The following is a 17,847-nucleotide window of genomic DNA, read 5'->3' as shown; positions in this document are numbered from 1 at the left end:
TGTTCTTTTCTTCCTGTACATTTTCCTGGGCTGTGCACTGCCCCTCTCCATTCTTTCCATCTTGGTGCTCACTGGGGTCCTGTTAGTCCTCTTCTCACTGTAAAAACCATCCTGGTCATGCCTCTCAACTCCTACAATTCTAGCTCTTGAGGGTACCTGTTCTCCAAGCACTCGGTGTCCACTGGACATTTCCATTTTGAACCTCACAAGTGTTGCATACTCAATATTTCCAACATACATTTCGAACCTGTCCCTTAGCTATGCTCTACTCTGATAGAGGACAGGGACACAGGTCATCTACCCCGGTCACTGCAGTTGGAAACATGGGAAACATTTTTTTTCCCCTTCTTTTTTTTTGTTTTTTATGCCTACCTGGTGAATGAAGAATGCCAAATCTTCCACAAAAAATAATGATTTAACCTCCCTATTGATATTTATTAGTTTAGGCCCTCATGTTTTTATTAGTATAATACACAATTTCCAAACTGTGTTCTTTATAGTCCAAGGGGTTCCTTGGAGCCCCTTTAGAAGAGATTTAAAAAACCTCTGTGGGGCGTGTGTGTGTCTGGAAAGATGTGCACATAGCACTCTGAGCTGACCACCCCAGGTTTCAACCATAACTTAATTATAACCTAACTCTTTCCTAGCTTTTCATTCATCTTCATTTCCCTACTCTGACCTCTTCCCACAATTAAAGTTAAGTTTATCAACCTGGCTGGTGTGGTTCAGTGGCTTGAGCGCTGACCTGCAAACCAAAAGGCTGCCTGTTCAATTCCTAGTCAAGGCACATGCCTGGACTGTGGGCCAGGTCTCTGGTTGGAGGCATATGAGAGGCAACAGATTGATGTATCTCTCGCACATCGGTGTTTCTCTCCCTCTCCCCCTCCCTTCCCCTCTCTCTAAAAATAAATAAATAAATAAAATCTGTAAGTTCATCTTGAGGTATTGTAATTTATTTAATTTAAATTGTAAACTATTTCAAAAACCCTTTGGAATAAGAAGGGGAAATACTTATGCACAAGAAACCCTTTATCTGTTTTATGCCACAATACCTTTGTATGCAAGTCACTGTTTCCTTAAAAAAGAAAGATTTATAGAAGAGAAACTATTCCTTCTACTTAAATCTCTGTCCCTCTTATCAAATTCCTATTCATCCTCTAATCTGGGTACCTTCCAGACTTGGCTGAAGAAAGTTTCAAAATTAGGAAATCTCTCTTTATTCTTTCAGACAGCATTTGGCAGAATATATTAATGATTCTGATGTGTTAATGTACTAATAAAATGTATTAATGATTTATTTACATATTTGTCTTATTCGCCAGGCTAGAAAAATAAGGAGCATTTTTCTTTCTTCCTCCCTGCTTTCTTCCTTCAACAATTACTTCCTGAGATCTACTCTGTGCCAGGATATACAGTGGGAACCAGAACAGCCCTGCTCTCAGGGAGTTTTTTAGAATAGAGTATGCTGCTCCCGTCATATGAGGTCTGTCCAGAAAGTATCCAACCGTGTAATATGAAAAATAGAGACATTTGTTGAAGAAGGTACAAGATACAAGGAACATTGTACATAGGAAAATGATGCCTCAGTCCCTTTCAAAGTAGGCACCTTGGGACCTCACACAGTTCTTCCAACATCTCTTACACTGTTCAAAACACTCTGCAAAATCCTTTGTTGGAATCTCCATCAGCTGCCTCATCATATTTTGCTGAATCTCATCGACGGTCTGAAATCTCTACCCTTTCAAAGGTGATTTTAGTTTTGGCAAAACCAGAGGTCACAGAGTGCCATATCTGGGCTGTAGAGGGTGCTGAGTCACCTGGGTGATTTGATGTTTCACAAAAAACAAAACAAAACAAAACACAAAACTCTACATGACAGGTGATGCACGAGCGAGTGTGTTGTTGTGATGAAGCTGCCGATCACCGGTTGCCCATAGCTGTGGCCATTTTCATTGTATTGCATCTCTCAACTGACAAAGAATATTTAAATAGTACTTCTTATTAATTGTTTGGCATGGAGGGGTATACTCATTATTGACAACACCTTCCCAATAAAAAAACACAGTAAACATGGTCTCAATCTTGCTACAACTTTGTCCCGCCTTCTTCGGGCGTGGAGAACCAGGGGACTTCCATTGGGAGACTGAGCCTCCATTTCTGGATCACAGTCATAGACCCACGATTCACCTCCAGGTATGACCTTCTTGAGGAAATCTGGTTCATTGGTAGCATTTTGAATCAAGTCATTAGCAACTGCAGCACAATGTTCCTTCTGCTCTGGTAGCTGTAGCCTTGGTAACAATTTGTACCTCAATATGTTTCATGTCAAGATTCTGCATCAAAATTTCAGACACAGTAGTTTTGGGAATCAATCCTCAAATCAGCTTCTAGTTCTCACACTGTCAGTCTCTGATCTTTGTTGATTGCAGCCCGTACACTGCCAACATTCTCAGGTGTTTTGCTTGTTGCAGCCCTACCAGAACCTGGATCACTTTCAACAGATTCTCAATCATCTTTGATGCATTTGTGCCACACTTTCATTTGTGTGCACTCATTGCATTGTCCCCAAAAGCCTTCTGAATCATCCAAATAGTTTCTACAGAGGAATGTTCAAGCTTAATGCAAAATATGATGCAGATTTGTTGCTCCACTTGCTCAATCATTTTGAATGCAATGGCCACACAGTACACGTGCTCACACAATGGTGAAGTATTGTCCACACATGCACATTCCTGTTCACTCTCCTTGGCTGCCAGGTTACATCTATGTTGAGCAAACCATTCTTGTTATATTAACAATGGCTGGACTTTTTCCAGAGAGATCTTATATGACTGGCACTCCACAAACATTTACTGATTAAATTAAATTTCACACAACTCTTCACCACCCTCCTCATGTAAGTCTGTGAATATGACACTCATTGGTATCTCTACATACTGCAGTTCCTGTGCGGAATACCTTGGGCATCTTTAAAAATTGTGTAATTATTTCACTTAGCATAATACTCTCCAGGTCCACCCATGCTGTCACAAAAAGATTTCCTCCTTTTTTGTGGCGGAGTAGTTTCCATTGTGTAAAGGTACTACAGCTTTTTTTATCTACTCCTCTACTGATGAGCACTTGGGCTGTTTCCCAGTCAGAGAAAGACAAGTACCATATGATTTCACCTGTAATGGAAATCTAATTAACAAAATAAACTAACAAACAAAACAGGAACAGACTCATAGATTCAGAAAACAGATTGGCAGCTGTCAGAGGGAAGGGGTGTTGGGGAGCTAAGTGAAAAAGGTGAAGGGATTAAGCAAAGAAAAAAAAACTCTAGACACAGACAATAGTGTGGTGATTACAGGAGGAAAGGGGGTGAAGGGAGGTAGAAGAGGGTAAAAGAGGTATAAACGGTGATGGAAGGAGACTTGATTTGGGGTGGTGAACACGCAATACAATATACAAATGATAGACATAGAATTGTACACCTGAAACCTATATAATTAACCAATGTCACCCCAATAAATTCCATAAATTTTTTTCTTTAAATCATACAGTTAGAGTCCCTGAGCTGACGCAGCTACTATTAGCTTGAATCAGTGGGCAAGGCAGCATTTACCTCCTGGCGCCCTGAAAGGAAAGAAGGGTGCACTGCTCTGAAAGCTTGGTCTCGCAAATCCTGGCTCTGGACCTGGCTCCGGGGCACGAGGAGAGAGCGGCGCCTGCAGAGCTCCCAGCCTTCCCAGGCCACATTCCACCGCTACCCTTTGCGTCCACCTACCTTTCGGCTGAGTCTTGCCCTGGTTCGCTCCTTCCGAGTGTCTTGAACTAACTTCACCAGGTCGTTCCCGGCTCCCAAGTAAGTGACAATACCCCCTCCCACACGTACACACTTAGAAAACTTCAATAACGCCAATTTAAAGGTGTCAAGATCTCCTCTCCTCTGACTCTCCATCGCCCCTGCAGTTCTCAGTACTTACGGTCGCGTTAGTCTCAGAGAAGACCAACGCTACCAAGATAGTCCCGAAGAGGATAGCAATGAATGAGGGCGCCCAAGAGCGAGGGTCCCTACCCTCGGGCACAGTCAGCGCCGCCGAGTGAGTAGTTGGGCGGAGATGAGACCCCGGACCTTCACTCCATTTGTACCTGCGCTCAAACTTCTGGTTACTCCTATTCGCCCCCCAATGCGTGCGAACGTTAGTGCCTCTGGACGAGATCGAAAGAAAGGGCGCCAGCACCTCCCACAGTACTCCAGGACCCCTCGGGTCGCCACCCCGAGGCCGTCTCTCTCCGCTTCCTCCACTTCGCGGGTCGCCGAGGCCGCGGAGCCGGGACCACGCGCTGCAACCCGGACCCCACGGTGCTCACTCCGGAAGAGGTCGGCCTCCAGCGGGTTGCTGTGCGCGCAGGTCACTTCTGCAGAACCTCGCGCCTGTTGCACAGGTGCTGTGGCTGGGACGCCTCCGAGCAGTTGGAACCTGCCTCTGCCCCCGGAGAAGCGCGGGTCAGGAGGTACCATGAACAGCTGGTCGCCACGCACGGGACGCGACGCCCTCCTGGGGCCTGGCAGAAAGGGCCAGTAGGGGCGGGCACCACGTAACATTCCGAGGCCGTCTGCGTAAGAGCGGGCTCTCCGAAGCCCCGGCGTAGAGAAAAGAACCCGACCCAGCGGCAGCGCGGCAGTCTGAGAAGCGCCCGCCGCGGACACCCACCAGCCAGCGCGTCCCTGTCTGGGGAATGACTCCGCCCCACATCCTCAGCAGCCAATCCCCTCAATTGGCATCGGGCCTCGCCCCCTCTCGGTCGGCTGCTCCGCAGTTAGCGACCTCACCGCTGCCCGTGACCGCTGGTGACCGGGAGGGCTCCCCTTCACTTTGTCAACTCCGTTTACACTAACTAGTGCCCAACAGCATTCTTCTCTAAATACGCGCCAGAATCAGAATGCCTCCCAGCGGAAACCGCCTGCGGAAACAGGGTCTCAGCGCAGTCCACCCACCCCGGCCCAGGCTTGCGGCAGGAGCCGCACTGGTGCAGCGCCTCCCGCTCTCAGAAAGCAGGCGTCGAGGCTCTAGAACGGCCGCACTAACCGTTCACGTCAGCCGCTTTCGCCTTCTGGTCACCTGATTCCTGGGACACAGCTAAGGCAGCTGAGAATGATTTGGAGCGGCTTCTGGCTTAGGCTACTGCTCAGGTCTGCTAGAGGTTCCCGTTTCTAGACCTCCCATGTCCACAAGCCCAGGTGAATGCCAGAAGCCAGCCAAGAGAGCACACCGAGCTTTAAATCCCAGTTACAGCACTTAACTGTTGTGTAACACTAATTACGCTATAGAGTTGTTAAAGGATTAAACGAAAGAATCATGTCAAAGCATATAGCACAGTGACTAATACAAAGAAAATGCTCAGTGTTTGTTATTTGGTGCAGCTAAGGACCCATTCTAAAAACTCAAGCTGGTCCGGATTCTCTTTCTCAGAAGTTTGAAATAAGTGATATAGAGCAAACACGATTAATAAAAGAGAGTTGAAGCTGGCAAGATGCCATGACCCAGATTTCAGAATGGGCCAAACCTAAGTAATAACGATGCAGGAAATTAGTAGGCAGGGGTACTAAGAGGCAGAGACTCCTTGAGAGGCCTATGTAACAAATGAGAGACGCTGGTTACTTAAGAGGTTTTAGCTTCTGACATTTTTTCCAGCAAAAGTGGAAGTGCTTGACTAGGATTCCCCAGTTGTCATTGGAACAAACTGACATGACATTACTTTGTTTCTCTGCTTTCATCTGGATTAAGTTAGCAACAACGAAATACTATCCAGTTGGTTCTCTGCTCCAGAAAAGCAGGTGGTCATTGGAAGAAACCAGGTTCTCTTACCACACATATATTTTTCACATAACTAAACCAGGGTTAATTTCAGAGCTGGTCATATAAAGTATGACCAAAAAAATTCTTTGCATTCACCACTAAAGCTGACTTAAATCTTATCTAAAAAGTTAATGAAATGACTGAGATTTGTTCATATTAACACTAAGTAGGGACTTAAGAAAGGTCAAAATTTTTTTAAATTACACACACACAGAGGTATGTCCAGAAAGAGTCCAGCCTTTTGTAATATAATGAGAATGGTTTGTGCAACGTCCATGTAACCTGGCAGCCAAGGAGAGTGGACTGGTATGCACAGGCATGAACAAGGATGACTTCATTGTACTAGTTAGTGGGAGGGTAGATGCCGTTGAGTGAGCATCTGTTGTAGCTGTCATATTCAAAATGACTGAGGGAGTAGAGCAACAAATCTGCATCAAATTTTACATTAAGCTTGAACATTCCTCCCTGAAAACTATTAGGCTGATTCACAAGGCCGCAGCTATGGCAGCTTCATCATGACAACGTGCCCGCTCATGCATCATGTCTCATGCAGTTTTTTGGTGAAACATCAAATCACCCAGGTGACTCAGCCCCACTACAGCCCAGATTTGGTGCCCTGTGACTTCTGGCTTCTCCCAAAACTATAATTGCCCTTGAAAGGGAAGAGATTTCATACCCTTGATGAGATTCAGGAAAATACAATGGCGACTGAGAGAACTGTGTGAGGTCCCCAGGTGTCTACTTTGAAGGAGACTGAAGCGTCATTGCCCTATATACAATGTTTATTGTATCTTGCACTTTCTTCTATAAATGTCTCTATTTTTTGTATTATATAGCTCGATACCTTCTGGACAGACCTTATATATTGCTGTCTCACTTTTTTTTTTTTTTTGCTTATAATAAATATAATTCTTTAGAGTTATGTAAATGTATATTGCTAACTACTTGGCCCAGTATACTTTTATTTAATAAGCCAATCCTTAAGGTTAAGTCTTGTAGAATTCCTAATGCAATACTTAACAATTAAAAAAAATACTGTATATGAGCTGTGTAAGTGCTTACATTGCTACCTACTGCGAACTGGATAAAAACTTGATATTGTGGTAATGGCAGCTTACATTTACAAAACGTTTGTTATATAGCAGAAACTGAAAATGCTCGACTTAAAATCAAATTTTTATATCTCACCAATTAGCCTGTGGGGTAAACATTATCCTCATTTTATTGACAAAGTGCAATGAAATGAGGATTTTGTACTTTGTACTGTGATTATGAAGTCCACTAATATAACTGAATATTTGCAGCAATTACCTGAGCCTGTTTTTTTTATTTCTGTAAGACATTCAGTTTATCAAACTGACAAATAGCCCTTCCCTCATTTGAAAGGTCTAGTCACAATTTTTCAGGTAAGCAATTAACTGTTAATATTATTTCCTTATCAATGATGCTACCAAGAGAGAAAGCCGATTAGTAGCTACTGCAAATGATTTGCTAACCTTTTCTCATTAACAGCCTTAAATGGCATTGTAAGGAGCCCCCTGTGAAACAAATCTAACTGATAACAATTATTTTTAAGAAAACAGCCATTTAAAAGCTCTGAAAAATTGACCTAAGAGCATATGGCAGGTGAAGAATTAGTTATTTAAAAAAAAAAATCTGCTAAAACTCAAAGAGAACAGCCAGAGTCTGTACCAAATGTGGCATTTGAACCTACCCACTCCCTCCTTTTCCCCTCCCTGCTCTGTATGATAGTCCAGGCGGGTAAAGCCAAGAATACAGGGTTACCTCTCCCCCTCAGCTGCCAGCCAAGGGCGGCAGTATCTTCCCTGGAGTGGCAGGCCACGAGAATTTCTCATCAGCCCCAGCCATGTGTTGCTAAGGTTAAATTCTAAGCAAATGAAAAAGAAAAAAGGTGAGGGGCAACCTTCTTTCCCCCAGCCTCCACTCTTAGGGTAAAAGCTCTACCTTAGACATGGCACGTTAATAGCTAATTTGTAGGGCAAAGGTTCCAGGAGAGGCAGGTCAAGACCAGAGAGGCTACCGTCCCAACCCAGAAGCCTGCTCCCAAAGTAGGAGTGTCACTCAGAGTATGGCATACCTGTTACCAGTCCCAGCTCAGAGCTGCTGCTTAGTAACTTTTGCCTCGGGAGAGAACCAGGATGTAAAACGAGCTCCCGAATAGGTGAATTTATTTGAAACAGAATATAAAGAAGTTAAAGCCTAAGAGTACTCAATACAGCAAATTTTGGTGGAAAGCAATTCTGCAGAAGCTGGCTTTGAAAGAAATACAAACTAAACCAAAGGCCACCTAATATTCCAGAGAGAACCAGGGAAAGAGAGGCCTTCTGGCGTTAGAACCAACCACAACCATTGACCCCAAATACTATCTCTTCAAGGGAGCCAGGATTTAATTGGATCAGGACGTGGAGTAATTTATTCCTCAGAGCATGGTTGAAAACAACAAAGCAATCAGCCAAGACTAGTTGAGCTTAACAGCTGGCTAGGAAACAGAGTAAAGAGCCCTGCTAAAACCACCGTCATCCCAGGGTGACTGTGTACATGCCCAAAGGGGTGACATCTGGGGACCAACATCAAAGGTTCCATAAAGTGGAGGAAACAGACATTACTAAAATAAGTTCAGTCGGACACTAAAGAAATAAACAAGTCAACAATGATAACAAGTTCCAGGGAATGGGGAGGTACGGCGGATATCAATATCCAGAGTGGCTATAAACAGAAAGTATCAGTAAAGAGATACATACTGTTTTTTTTTTTAAAAAAGAACTGCATAGAAATTCTTAAGTTGAAAAAGTACAACTAAAATGAAAAATATACCAGAAGGGCTCAACGGATTTAAACTGACAGGAGAAAGAATTAGCAAACTTGGAAATAGGGATAATGCAAATCAAAGAACAAAGAGAAAAAAGATCGAAGAACATTGAATACAACCACAGAGAAATGTGGGTCACCATTAAGTACATCAACATATGTGCAATGGGAATACAAGAATTCCAAGTCTGATTTTCAAGAAATTCTTCAGGTAGCTCAACAAACTCTAAGTAGAATACATGCAAGTAGAACTACTTCAAACACATCATAGTAAAAATGCTTTGTTAGTAATATCAAACATGAGTAACAATGCAATCAAAATTAAAAGCATCTCTTTTTCAAAGGACACATCAAGGAAGTAAAGCAAACACACCTAATGGGCAAAGAATGTGAATGAACATTGCTCCAAAGAAAATAAACAAATAACCATTAAACACATAAAAATATGCTCAACATCATTTGTCATGATGGAAATGTGGATTGAAACCACAACAATGTACTGCTGCACACCGACCAGGATGGCTATCATCAAGAAAAAAGATAATAGCAAGTGTTGGTGAGGATGTGAAGAGATTGGAAACCTCATTCCTGTTGGAGGGATTGCAAAATGGTACAGTCACTTTGGAAACTAGTCTGGAAGTTTCTCAAATAGTTACCACAGTTATATGACCCAGAAAATTCTACTCCTAGACATATACCCCCCCAAAATGAAAACATATGTCCACCCAAAAACTTATACATGAATGTTCATAGCAGCATTATAGCAATATAATAGCCAAAAAGTAAAAATAACCCAAATGTTGATGAACGGACAAGCAAACCATGGTATATCCATAAAATGCAGTATTATTTGGCAATAAGAAAGGATACATGCAACATGAATGAACTTTGAAAACATTATTCTAAATGAAAGAAACCATCCCAAAAGACCAAATACACATCTATTATATGATTTCATTTATGTGAGATGTCCAGAAGAGGCAACTGCAGAGACAGAAAGTCTATTAGCGGGAGTTGCCAGAGGATGGCATGGTTGAGGGTGACAGCCTAAAGGTGTGCAGCTTCTTTTTAAGGTGATAAAAATGTTCTAAAATTGATTGTAGTGATGGTTGCACAACTCTGTGAATATACTAAAAACTGTTGAACTGTACACTTTAAATGGGTGAATTGTATGGTATATAAATTATATCTCAATAAAGATGTAACAAAAACAGTTTATATAGAAATAACTAAAATTTTTAAAAGAATTTTATTTTGGAAATACAACAAGGAGTATAATTAAGCATGAAATAATTTCATTCTTGATAATAGGTAAACATTACAAATATGTGAAGTAAACTAGTTGGTATCCCAACTCTTTTAAAAGAGTTACATTTATTGAAATTAACTTTTATTCTTTTGCAAAGGCATAACCTTACTTACAGGATGAATACATTTAATCTAAATGTTCATTGTCATAAATAAGAATCAGAAGTCAACACACATAAAATCAGTTGCATTTATTTTTGTTAAACAGCTGTACAAAGCTATTAACACAAAAAATGAAAGGATTCTTTAGGAAATATTTCAAACTACAAGGTTGGAATGCATGTTTCTTTCTGATACTATTATTACACTAAATACAACAGTCAGATATTCTTATAGGACTGCACATAGGATTATATATGCCAAGATTAAAATAATGCAAATTCTAAGAAACTCATAAACAGAAATGATTGAAAGATTCCTTTATGTTAAATCCAGCAAATGTTGTTCTACAATGCCCTTTTTATTATGAAAAACAAGTTTAACATTTAGGAACCTTGATGGACAAAACATAGTTGAGTCAAATATAATCTTTTGTAATTTTTGCATCTAATTATTGAAGCTGTTAACTCTATACATTCAAAAATTTAATAATGAACTATTGTTTCAATAAAAAATTGTTCAATTTTACTCGCAACTTTTCAGAGTTTAATTTTAATACAGATTGGCATCTAAAACTATTAGCAAATAGCAATATATTGGGATCTAAAATTATTTGCAAATAGCAAAACACTTTAAAAATTGGACAAATAAAGAGAGAATATGTTGAAGTATAAATCAGGAAACATTTGCTTTACAGAAGATTCTTAAATATACAGAATAATCATAACATATGCCTGTTAAATATTCATGCATTTAAAATAAACACACCAAAAAATCGACTGACATATAACTTTTAGAAACTCTGCAATTTTATAAAGAGAAACACTAGTTTTACCCATAAAAGACATCAAAATATTTTAACAGTTCAAAATACAAAGGGACAAAAAAAAATTTAAAAACCAAAACAGTTTAATCGGATGGCTTCAAGAAATTCATCATTTTTAGAATATATTTTCAGCCCTAACTTGTAACACATTTGACATCCATTTCTGCTTTTCCTGGAATCATTCTGGACTATGTGGAAGAGTAAAACCACGTGGAGGCAATTGGTGATTTGGGTTAATATCCTGAAAAAACATGCTGTCTGTATACACAAAGTAATAAAGAACAAAGTTCTGAAGTACAATGCATGCTCCCTATGTTGTAAAACCAAAGTCTAGCAAAAGCACCAAGATACAGATGCCAAAAGATAGAAAAAACATAAACCAGCACACACCTTATCACATACCTAATCAGGTAAGTTTTATTTGTTGGATTGTTTGGCATTTGGGAGCTAAATAAATGAATTTAGCAAGCTAGAAATCCCATTGCTGTCATAATAAAGATTTGCTTATTAGTAAAAATAGCGTGGTGAGGACTCCCTTGTCCTTACTCATGAGGAAAAAGTGACCATGATTTTCTTATGGGAAAGAAGGAAATGGATAATACTTTTTGGAAAATAAAAATAAACTTTTAAATGAAGAAGCTAAGGCACTTATTTCAATGGTTTTGCAACAGTATGGGCAAAATATGCTCTGTATTTCTTCAAGAAATTCCTTCCACACAAAGACCATAAAGTTGCTCCTTAGAGAGATCTTTATTGTCAAACCTAACAACTTGTAAATTACATAAGCAGAATTACTTGCAAACTTCTTAATTATTTGTTATTCTACAAATAAGTTAATTAAATGCTCCTCAGTTTTCTAGTGCTATTGTTTTAACTACAGTTAAAATAGAAACAAGTAATATTATCTCTCATATCCAGTATTATTATTTCTATATTAAAGCTCACATTTTCCTTTTCAAATGATTCTGAATGAAAAATTTATTACTTAGAAAATCCAATTAAAAGTTTCTCCAAGTCCATTTTATTTAACAAGTAAGTTGACAGAAGCAAAAGCACCTATTATGTCAAAACAAAAATAAAACAAAGAACCACACACAACAAACTAATAATTCAGCATCTTTGATCATAATGTAAATCAATAAAAATTAAATATTTCATGCTAGATAGAAAATAGGGTATTCTATTTCCCTTTCAAAATATGTATGCTGACTTTTAAATCACAATGTTTTACAAGCTCTAATCATAAGTATTACCATGTGACTATTCACTATGTTCTTAGATAATTATGGTAATATTTTCATAAGGCTTGAAGCTACATATTAGTGACTCATTATTAAGATGTACAGAGAACTTGAAATATCCTGCCTACAGCTATCTTAATATAATTGTTAAAAAAATTACATAAAAGCATGAAATGGAACGAATAAAACTATTGCACCAGATATAAGACACAGCCATTGAACAATTCTTAAGCTCCAAAAGAGCAAAGCAACCTAGAGTTAGTCCAAGAATGAATGTGCTTTCAAATTTTTAAAACATATTACAGAAAATAAAGATTCTGGAAACATGCTCCCTTCTAATATAGAGTAGTGACTGCAATTTTTACAGCACTCTAAAAAGTGAAAATTTTGAAAACCTGTTCACTTAACAGATATATAAAACTAAACACACATCCCATCTTATTAAAATATCATATTTATCCTGAATCTCTTTATAAAGCCAAATAAATCATTTTAGATTTTCTTTTAATAAATGATTTAAAATGTGAAAACATTTAACTTAAAGGAACAGAGCATTTAGATGGTGAAACCATGCTGTGAATTTTATTATAATTGTCATTCTTTTTGTTGAAGACTGTATCACAGTTTCATAAATAATAGCACTTTTATAATAACTATATCTGTATGCAGAGGTATGTTTAAAAGCATCTGCACATATCTCCAAGAAATTGTTGCTCATTTTAGTGTACATCTATTTATCATGATAAAGATTTTTACCTAATATTTCAGTAGAAAACATGTGAATAGACTGTATACTTCATATCTATATTTGTATTTATTTTTTAATTTTATTTATTTATTTTTAGAGAGAGGAGAAAGGAGGGAGAGAGAGAGGGAGAGACACATCAATGTGTGGTTGCCTCTCACGTGCTCTCTACAGGGAACCTGGCCCACAAACCAGGCCTGTGCTCTGACTGGGAATCAAACCGGCAACCCATTGGTTTGCAGGCGGGCACTTTGCACTCAGTCCACTGAGCCACACCAGCCAGGGCTCCATATCCATATTTTTAAAAACCTGAACATTCTTGTAAATATTTGTTTTAAAAAATATATAGGTAACAAGAGTTACTATTTTATCATGATTAAATTGGTATCAAATTTATGAGCATAAGTAACCAACGCTAATCACTTAATAGTTATAAAATAATAAAATGCAATATCATACACTATATATTACTAAGAAAGTGCTCACTTATATAAGCAGTAGATAATGAAAACAGTATCATGGAATAGCTGGATATATCTTTACATATATATCCTTAGAAATCACTTTCTTTTATATCATTTCCATTTTAATTTAAATGCCATGTTTTCACCTAACATTTAAATTAGTTTTTTATTGTAACATTTCAGTTCTATAATAAACCATAAACTGCCTTTAGAAACTGCCTTGAGGGTAAGAATAATTCTGTTCTATATAATTATATCACATTAAGTATATATTGAATGTTATGTTTGTGAAATATACTGAGACCTTGAACATATTCAAATTCAAGATCAATGTCATGATAAAATGAAGATTTATAAGGAAATTTTTATAATAGTTCAGAAGGTGAACTCTTTAAAGACCATGTAACAGTAAGGAAACTCCTGGCTGGAATACTGCAGCATGGTGCGATTCGACATTTTACCAAAGGACAGCAAGGCTTAATCTTCTACCCCCCACAGAACTCTGGATCCAGTTAATTGCAGGAGGGAAAAGCAGCAGGAGCACTTCAAACGTCCATATTCTGATTTCCAAAAGCACACCACACTGCATTTTATTTCAGATGGTATAAGTCTTTGAAATGAGGGCTCTGCTATTTTCAAGACTGAAAGGATATCACAGTGTTGATTTTATACACAAAGTAGGATCTGTTCCAGTATACTCTAGTGAAATAATTCACATATGGAGAATAGTTAATTTTGACCTCATGACAAAATCGCCCATACTTTGAGTAGGTTAACTTGTCATCCTCTTCACAAACCATCTATCAAAAGATATGAAACATAATATTAAAAAACTTATTAAGCTTATAGGAGAAATACAGTCAATATACAAATGACTACATTTATATGGAAATATAATACGCTAAACATGGACTATCCCCCATTGTTTAGCAAACATCTCACATTGTTTATTTAACAGAAGCCTAATCACAAGAAGATCACCGCGTATACTCAACTTCTGACCTTCCCACTGAGATTGAGACACTAGTACAAAGTGTTTCCAATTTTAAAAAGATTTCATCCCTAAAACTTAGAAGCCTATGTCTCCATAGTCCATTATCATTCCTTGTAAGAACTTCATCATGGAGCCTGCCAAAGCTGAGAAATACACATACAGGGTGGGGCAGACAAAGGTTCACAGTGGTTCGTATGGAAAAGAATACAATAATTAACAAATAATAAGAATAAACTCTGTGTTTCTCATACTCACAAATGTAAACCTACTTTCCCCACCTTGCACTATATTCTTAATATATATTCAAACACTTCTCCTGGTGTAGAACTGATTTACAATCACCTAGTAAGCAAGTGAATTTTTATAACTTACCCAGTGCAAACCTTTACATTCCCTCCTTAATGATGTTCACTAAGGTAGCGTAGCTAGCTTGTAGGATTTTCTATAAAACACTAAACGTTATTCTAATGCCAAAGGAAGACGTCAGAGAGCCAACTTTAATAAGAGTAAAAGGATAGGTTAGCTTTATGTCTGTGCCTGGCATTACATGAAAGTAACCTGATCTTCAAAATGGAGCAAAAAGGTAGCCAAAAGTAGATTATAAAAAGGCTCCAGATAGCAGATACCAATACAGCAGCAATCACTAAATGCTTTTGATTTTTTTTTTTTTTGTTAAATCCTTTTTTAAAAAATCCTCACTTGAGAATGTTTAATGATTTGAGAGAGGATGAAGGAGAGATATCAATGAAAAAGAGAGAGGGTGGGGGAGAGAGATGTGAGAGAGACACATTGATCTGCTGCCTCTCATAAGCACTCCCCTGCAATCTAGGTATGTGCCCTGGCCAGGAATTAAACCCGCAAACTTTTGGTGCATGGGATGATACTGCAGCCAACTGAGCCACCTGCCCAGGTCCCTGTTATCTTTAATAAAATTCCATTTTGTCACCGGTTAAGCCAAAGATCAAAGATATCAAGTATGAAGAGAGAAATTTTAAAAAATACATGCAGCAGAAAACACAGTATGTTTTTAAGTTTCAGGGGTCATGAAGAAAGAAAAAGGTGAAAATCATAAAAACTAACTTCTCAGCTCCAAACTAGTCTGTGATGATAAGACAAAGAGCTAATTATTTAGGAAGGGACAAAAAAAAAAAAAGTCTCGGTTGTAACCTGAACAGAATATGCACCCCAACCTAGAATGATCTAATAAACTTTTCCTAGGGTTTCTCAGAAGTAAAGGTACCCATTCCAGACAACACTCCCCCCCTGCCAGTCTTCTCAGTTGCTAGATATGCAGTATACACTGCAGGCTGAGATGTAAGATGTTTGGTAAAATAGCTAAAATTAATGAAAAATTAAGATACAGCTAAGTCCTACTGACTAAAGTGCCTCTGAATACACTAATTGTTGTAGATAATAGGGACTCTAAGCACTGCTATAATTTAGTAAGCAATTTTCCTAGATATGTATTAAATTATAATAACTTTCTCAATATAACATTCCAACCAAATGCTCTACAGATTATCAATTAAAATCATCATTCAAACCAAATTATGCCATCTTGTTTTTTTTCAGATGCTCATTTTTCCCCCCAATATTATTTTGTAATGGTTTCAGGTGTACAGCGTATTTCCAGTACCCACCTGGCACCATACATAGTTACCGCCATACATATTTCTGACTACATTCCCAATGCTGTACTTTACACCCCTGGCCAGCTTTTGTTTATAAATGTTGAATATACATAAGTATAGGTAATGAATAAGAAACGTATTGGTAAAAAAATTTTTTTGCAAAAATACCCAACTTTCCTTTTGTACGTTAAAAAAATACTTCAAACTACTTTTAATAAGCTCCCCCCCACACTGTTATAAAACTTTTAATTATATTCTTAGTTAAGTTCCAAAAATAAAGTGTGAAGATTACAAGTTTAAACACAGTCATTTTTCTCAAAAAGATTTAGTTTTCCAAATGGTTACTTACATGGCCATTTGCAATGTCTAATAAATCTTTAACCCTACAGCCTCTCATGGTTCCCACCTCATTGCAGATAGCATCCTCTACAATTAGGTAATTAGCTTTGTAAGATGTCAGGATTTTATAAATATCCTCAGCTGATCGCTTTGAATAGATTTGATAGATCTGAAAGAACATAATTAAAAGTTATTTTAAAAGAAACTCAAAACTTTTATTAATCAAAATTATACATTACGCATCTACCATGTTTGAGATTCACTAAGTCTTAATTCCTGCCCTCAGAGAGCTTATATTCATATGCAATTAGCCATTTGTATATCTTCCTTGGAGAAATGTACATTCAAGTTTTTTGCCCATTTTTTTCGTAGCTTTACTGAGATAATGAATAACATATAATAGGGGGAAGGGTTGAGGTGGAAGAGGATGTAAGAGGGAAAAATGGTAATGCAAACAATACAATAAAAAATAAACTATTAAAAAACATATAACATTGTGTAAATTTAAAGTGTACAAGGTGCTCATTTGATACATTTAAATATGGCAAAATGATTACCACCATAACATTAGCTAACACCTCCATGATGTCACTTAATTACCATTTATTTTTTTGTGGTGAGAACATTTAAAACTTACTCCCTTAGCAACTTTCAAGTATATAATACAGCATTAATAACCTAATCACCACTTTGTACATGAGATCCTTAGAACTTACTCATCTCATAACTGGACGTTTATAACCTTTCACCAGCATTCCCTAGTTCCCCATCCTTCGGATGCTGGCAAGCACCACTCCGTTTCTATGAATTCAACTTTTTAGAATTCAATATATAGGTGAAATCATACACTATATGTCTTTCTCTATCTGACTTATTTCACTTAACATAATGCCCTCAAGAGTCTTCCCTATTTTTGCAAATGGCCTTTGCCCATTTTTAAATTGATTTATCTTTTTATTATTGAGATGTAATACTTCCTTTATTTTAATTACCATATATCAGAGGTATATTATGCTTATTTTATACATGAAATAAAGTCAGCAAGGCTAAAAATAGTTTGACCATTGTAACAAAATACTAAATGAGCCAGTGATACTTAAAATTCAAGCCTTGATTCCATGGCATTTTTCATTAGAATTTTTCTGACCTTATTAGATAATGACTCCAGACATTGCCAAATGTCTCCTAGGGGCATGACTGTCCCAGGTTTGAGAATCACTGCCATAGGTGATCATGAAAAAAATCCATCACCTGTCATGAATTATAGATAGTGTCTAATTCAAATGATACAGTCTTTCATTTATGGAGTTTGGTTTAGATTTTAGTTTAACAACAAATTTATTCAGTATTTGCTATGTACCAGACATCAGAGAGAAAGACAAAGATTTGAAAAACATGGTTCCTATTCTCAAAGCCAAGTCATATAAAGCTTAAAACTCTAAAGTGTTGAAATTTAATTACCAACTAATCAAAATTCTGGTCTAATTATAAGAGATTCTAAAATTCTGTATTAGTAAAAAGACCAACC

The 17,847-nt window shown here is 37.7% G+C and overlaps 1 protein-coding gene across 2 annotated transcripts in view; it reads right to left on the bottom strand.

The window, feature by feature from the left end:
• Window positions 1–11,006: 11,006 nt before the first annotated feature.
• Window positions 11,007–17,847, bottom strand: part of DPY19L4 (dpy-19 like 4) — a 68,050-nt gene continuing 61,209 nt past the window's right edge. For both annotated transcript variants that reach the window (XM_054590273.1, XM_054590274.1), the window contains exons 18-19: window positions 16,330–16,488; window positions 11,007–14,155 (exon numbers count right to left, since the gene is read on the bottom strand). In XM_054590273.1, the coding sequence (XP_054446248.1) occupies window positions 13,991–14,155; window positions 16,330–16,488 (324 nt within the window). In that variant the 3' untranslated portion in view covers window positions 11,007–13,990. The remainder of the gene's footprint in view (window positions 14,156–16,329; window positions 16,489–17,847) is intronic.

The sequence above is a fragment of the Pteronotus mesoamericanus genome, unplaced genomic scaffold (genome assembly GCF_021234165.1).
Source record: "Pteronotus mesoamericanus isolate MK-2021 breed Mesoamerican mustached bat unplaced genomic scaffold, CSHL_Meso_final scaffold_174, whole genome shotgun sequence".
Classification (NCBI taxonomy): Eukaryota; Metazoa; Chordata; class Mammalia; order Chiroptera; family Mormoopidae; genus Pteronotus; species Pteronotus mesoamericanus.
This window is presented reverse-complemented; position numbering and strand designations above follow the sequence as displayed.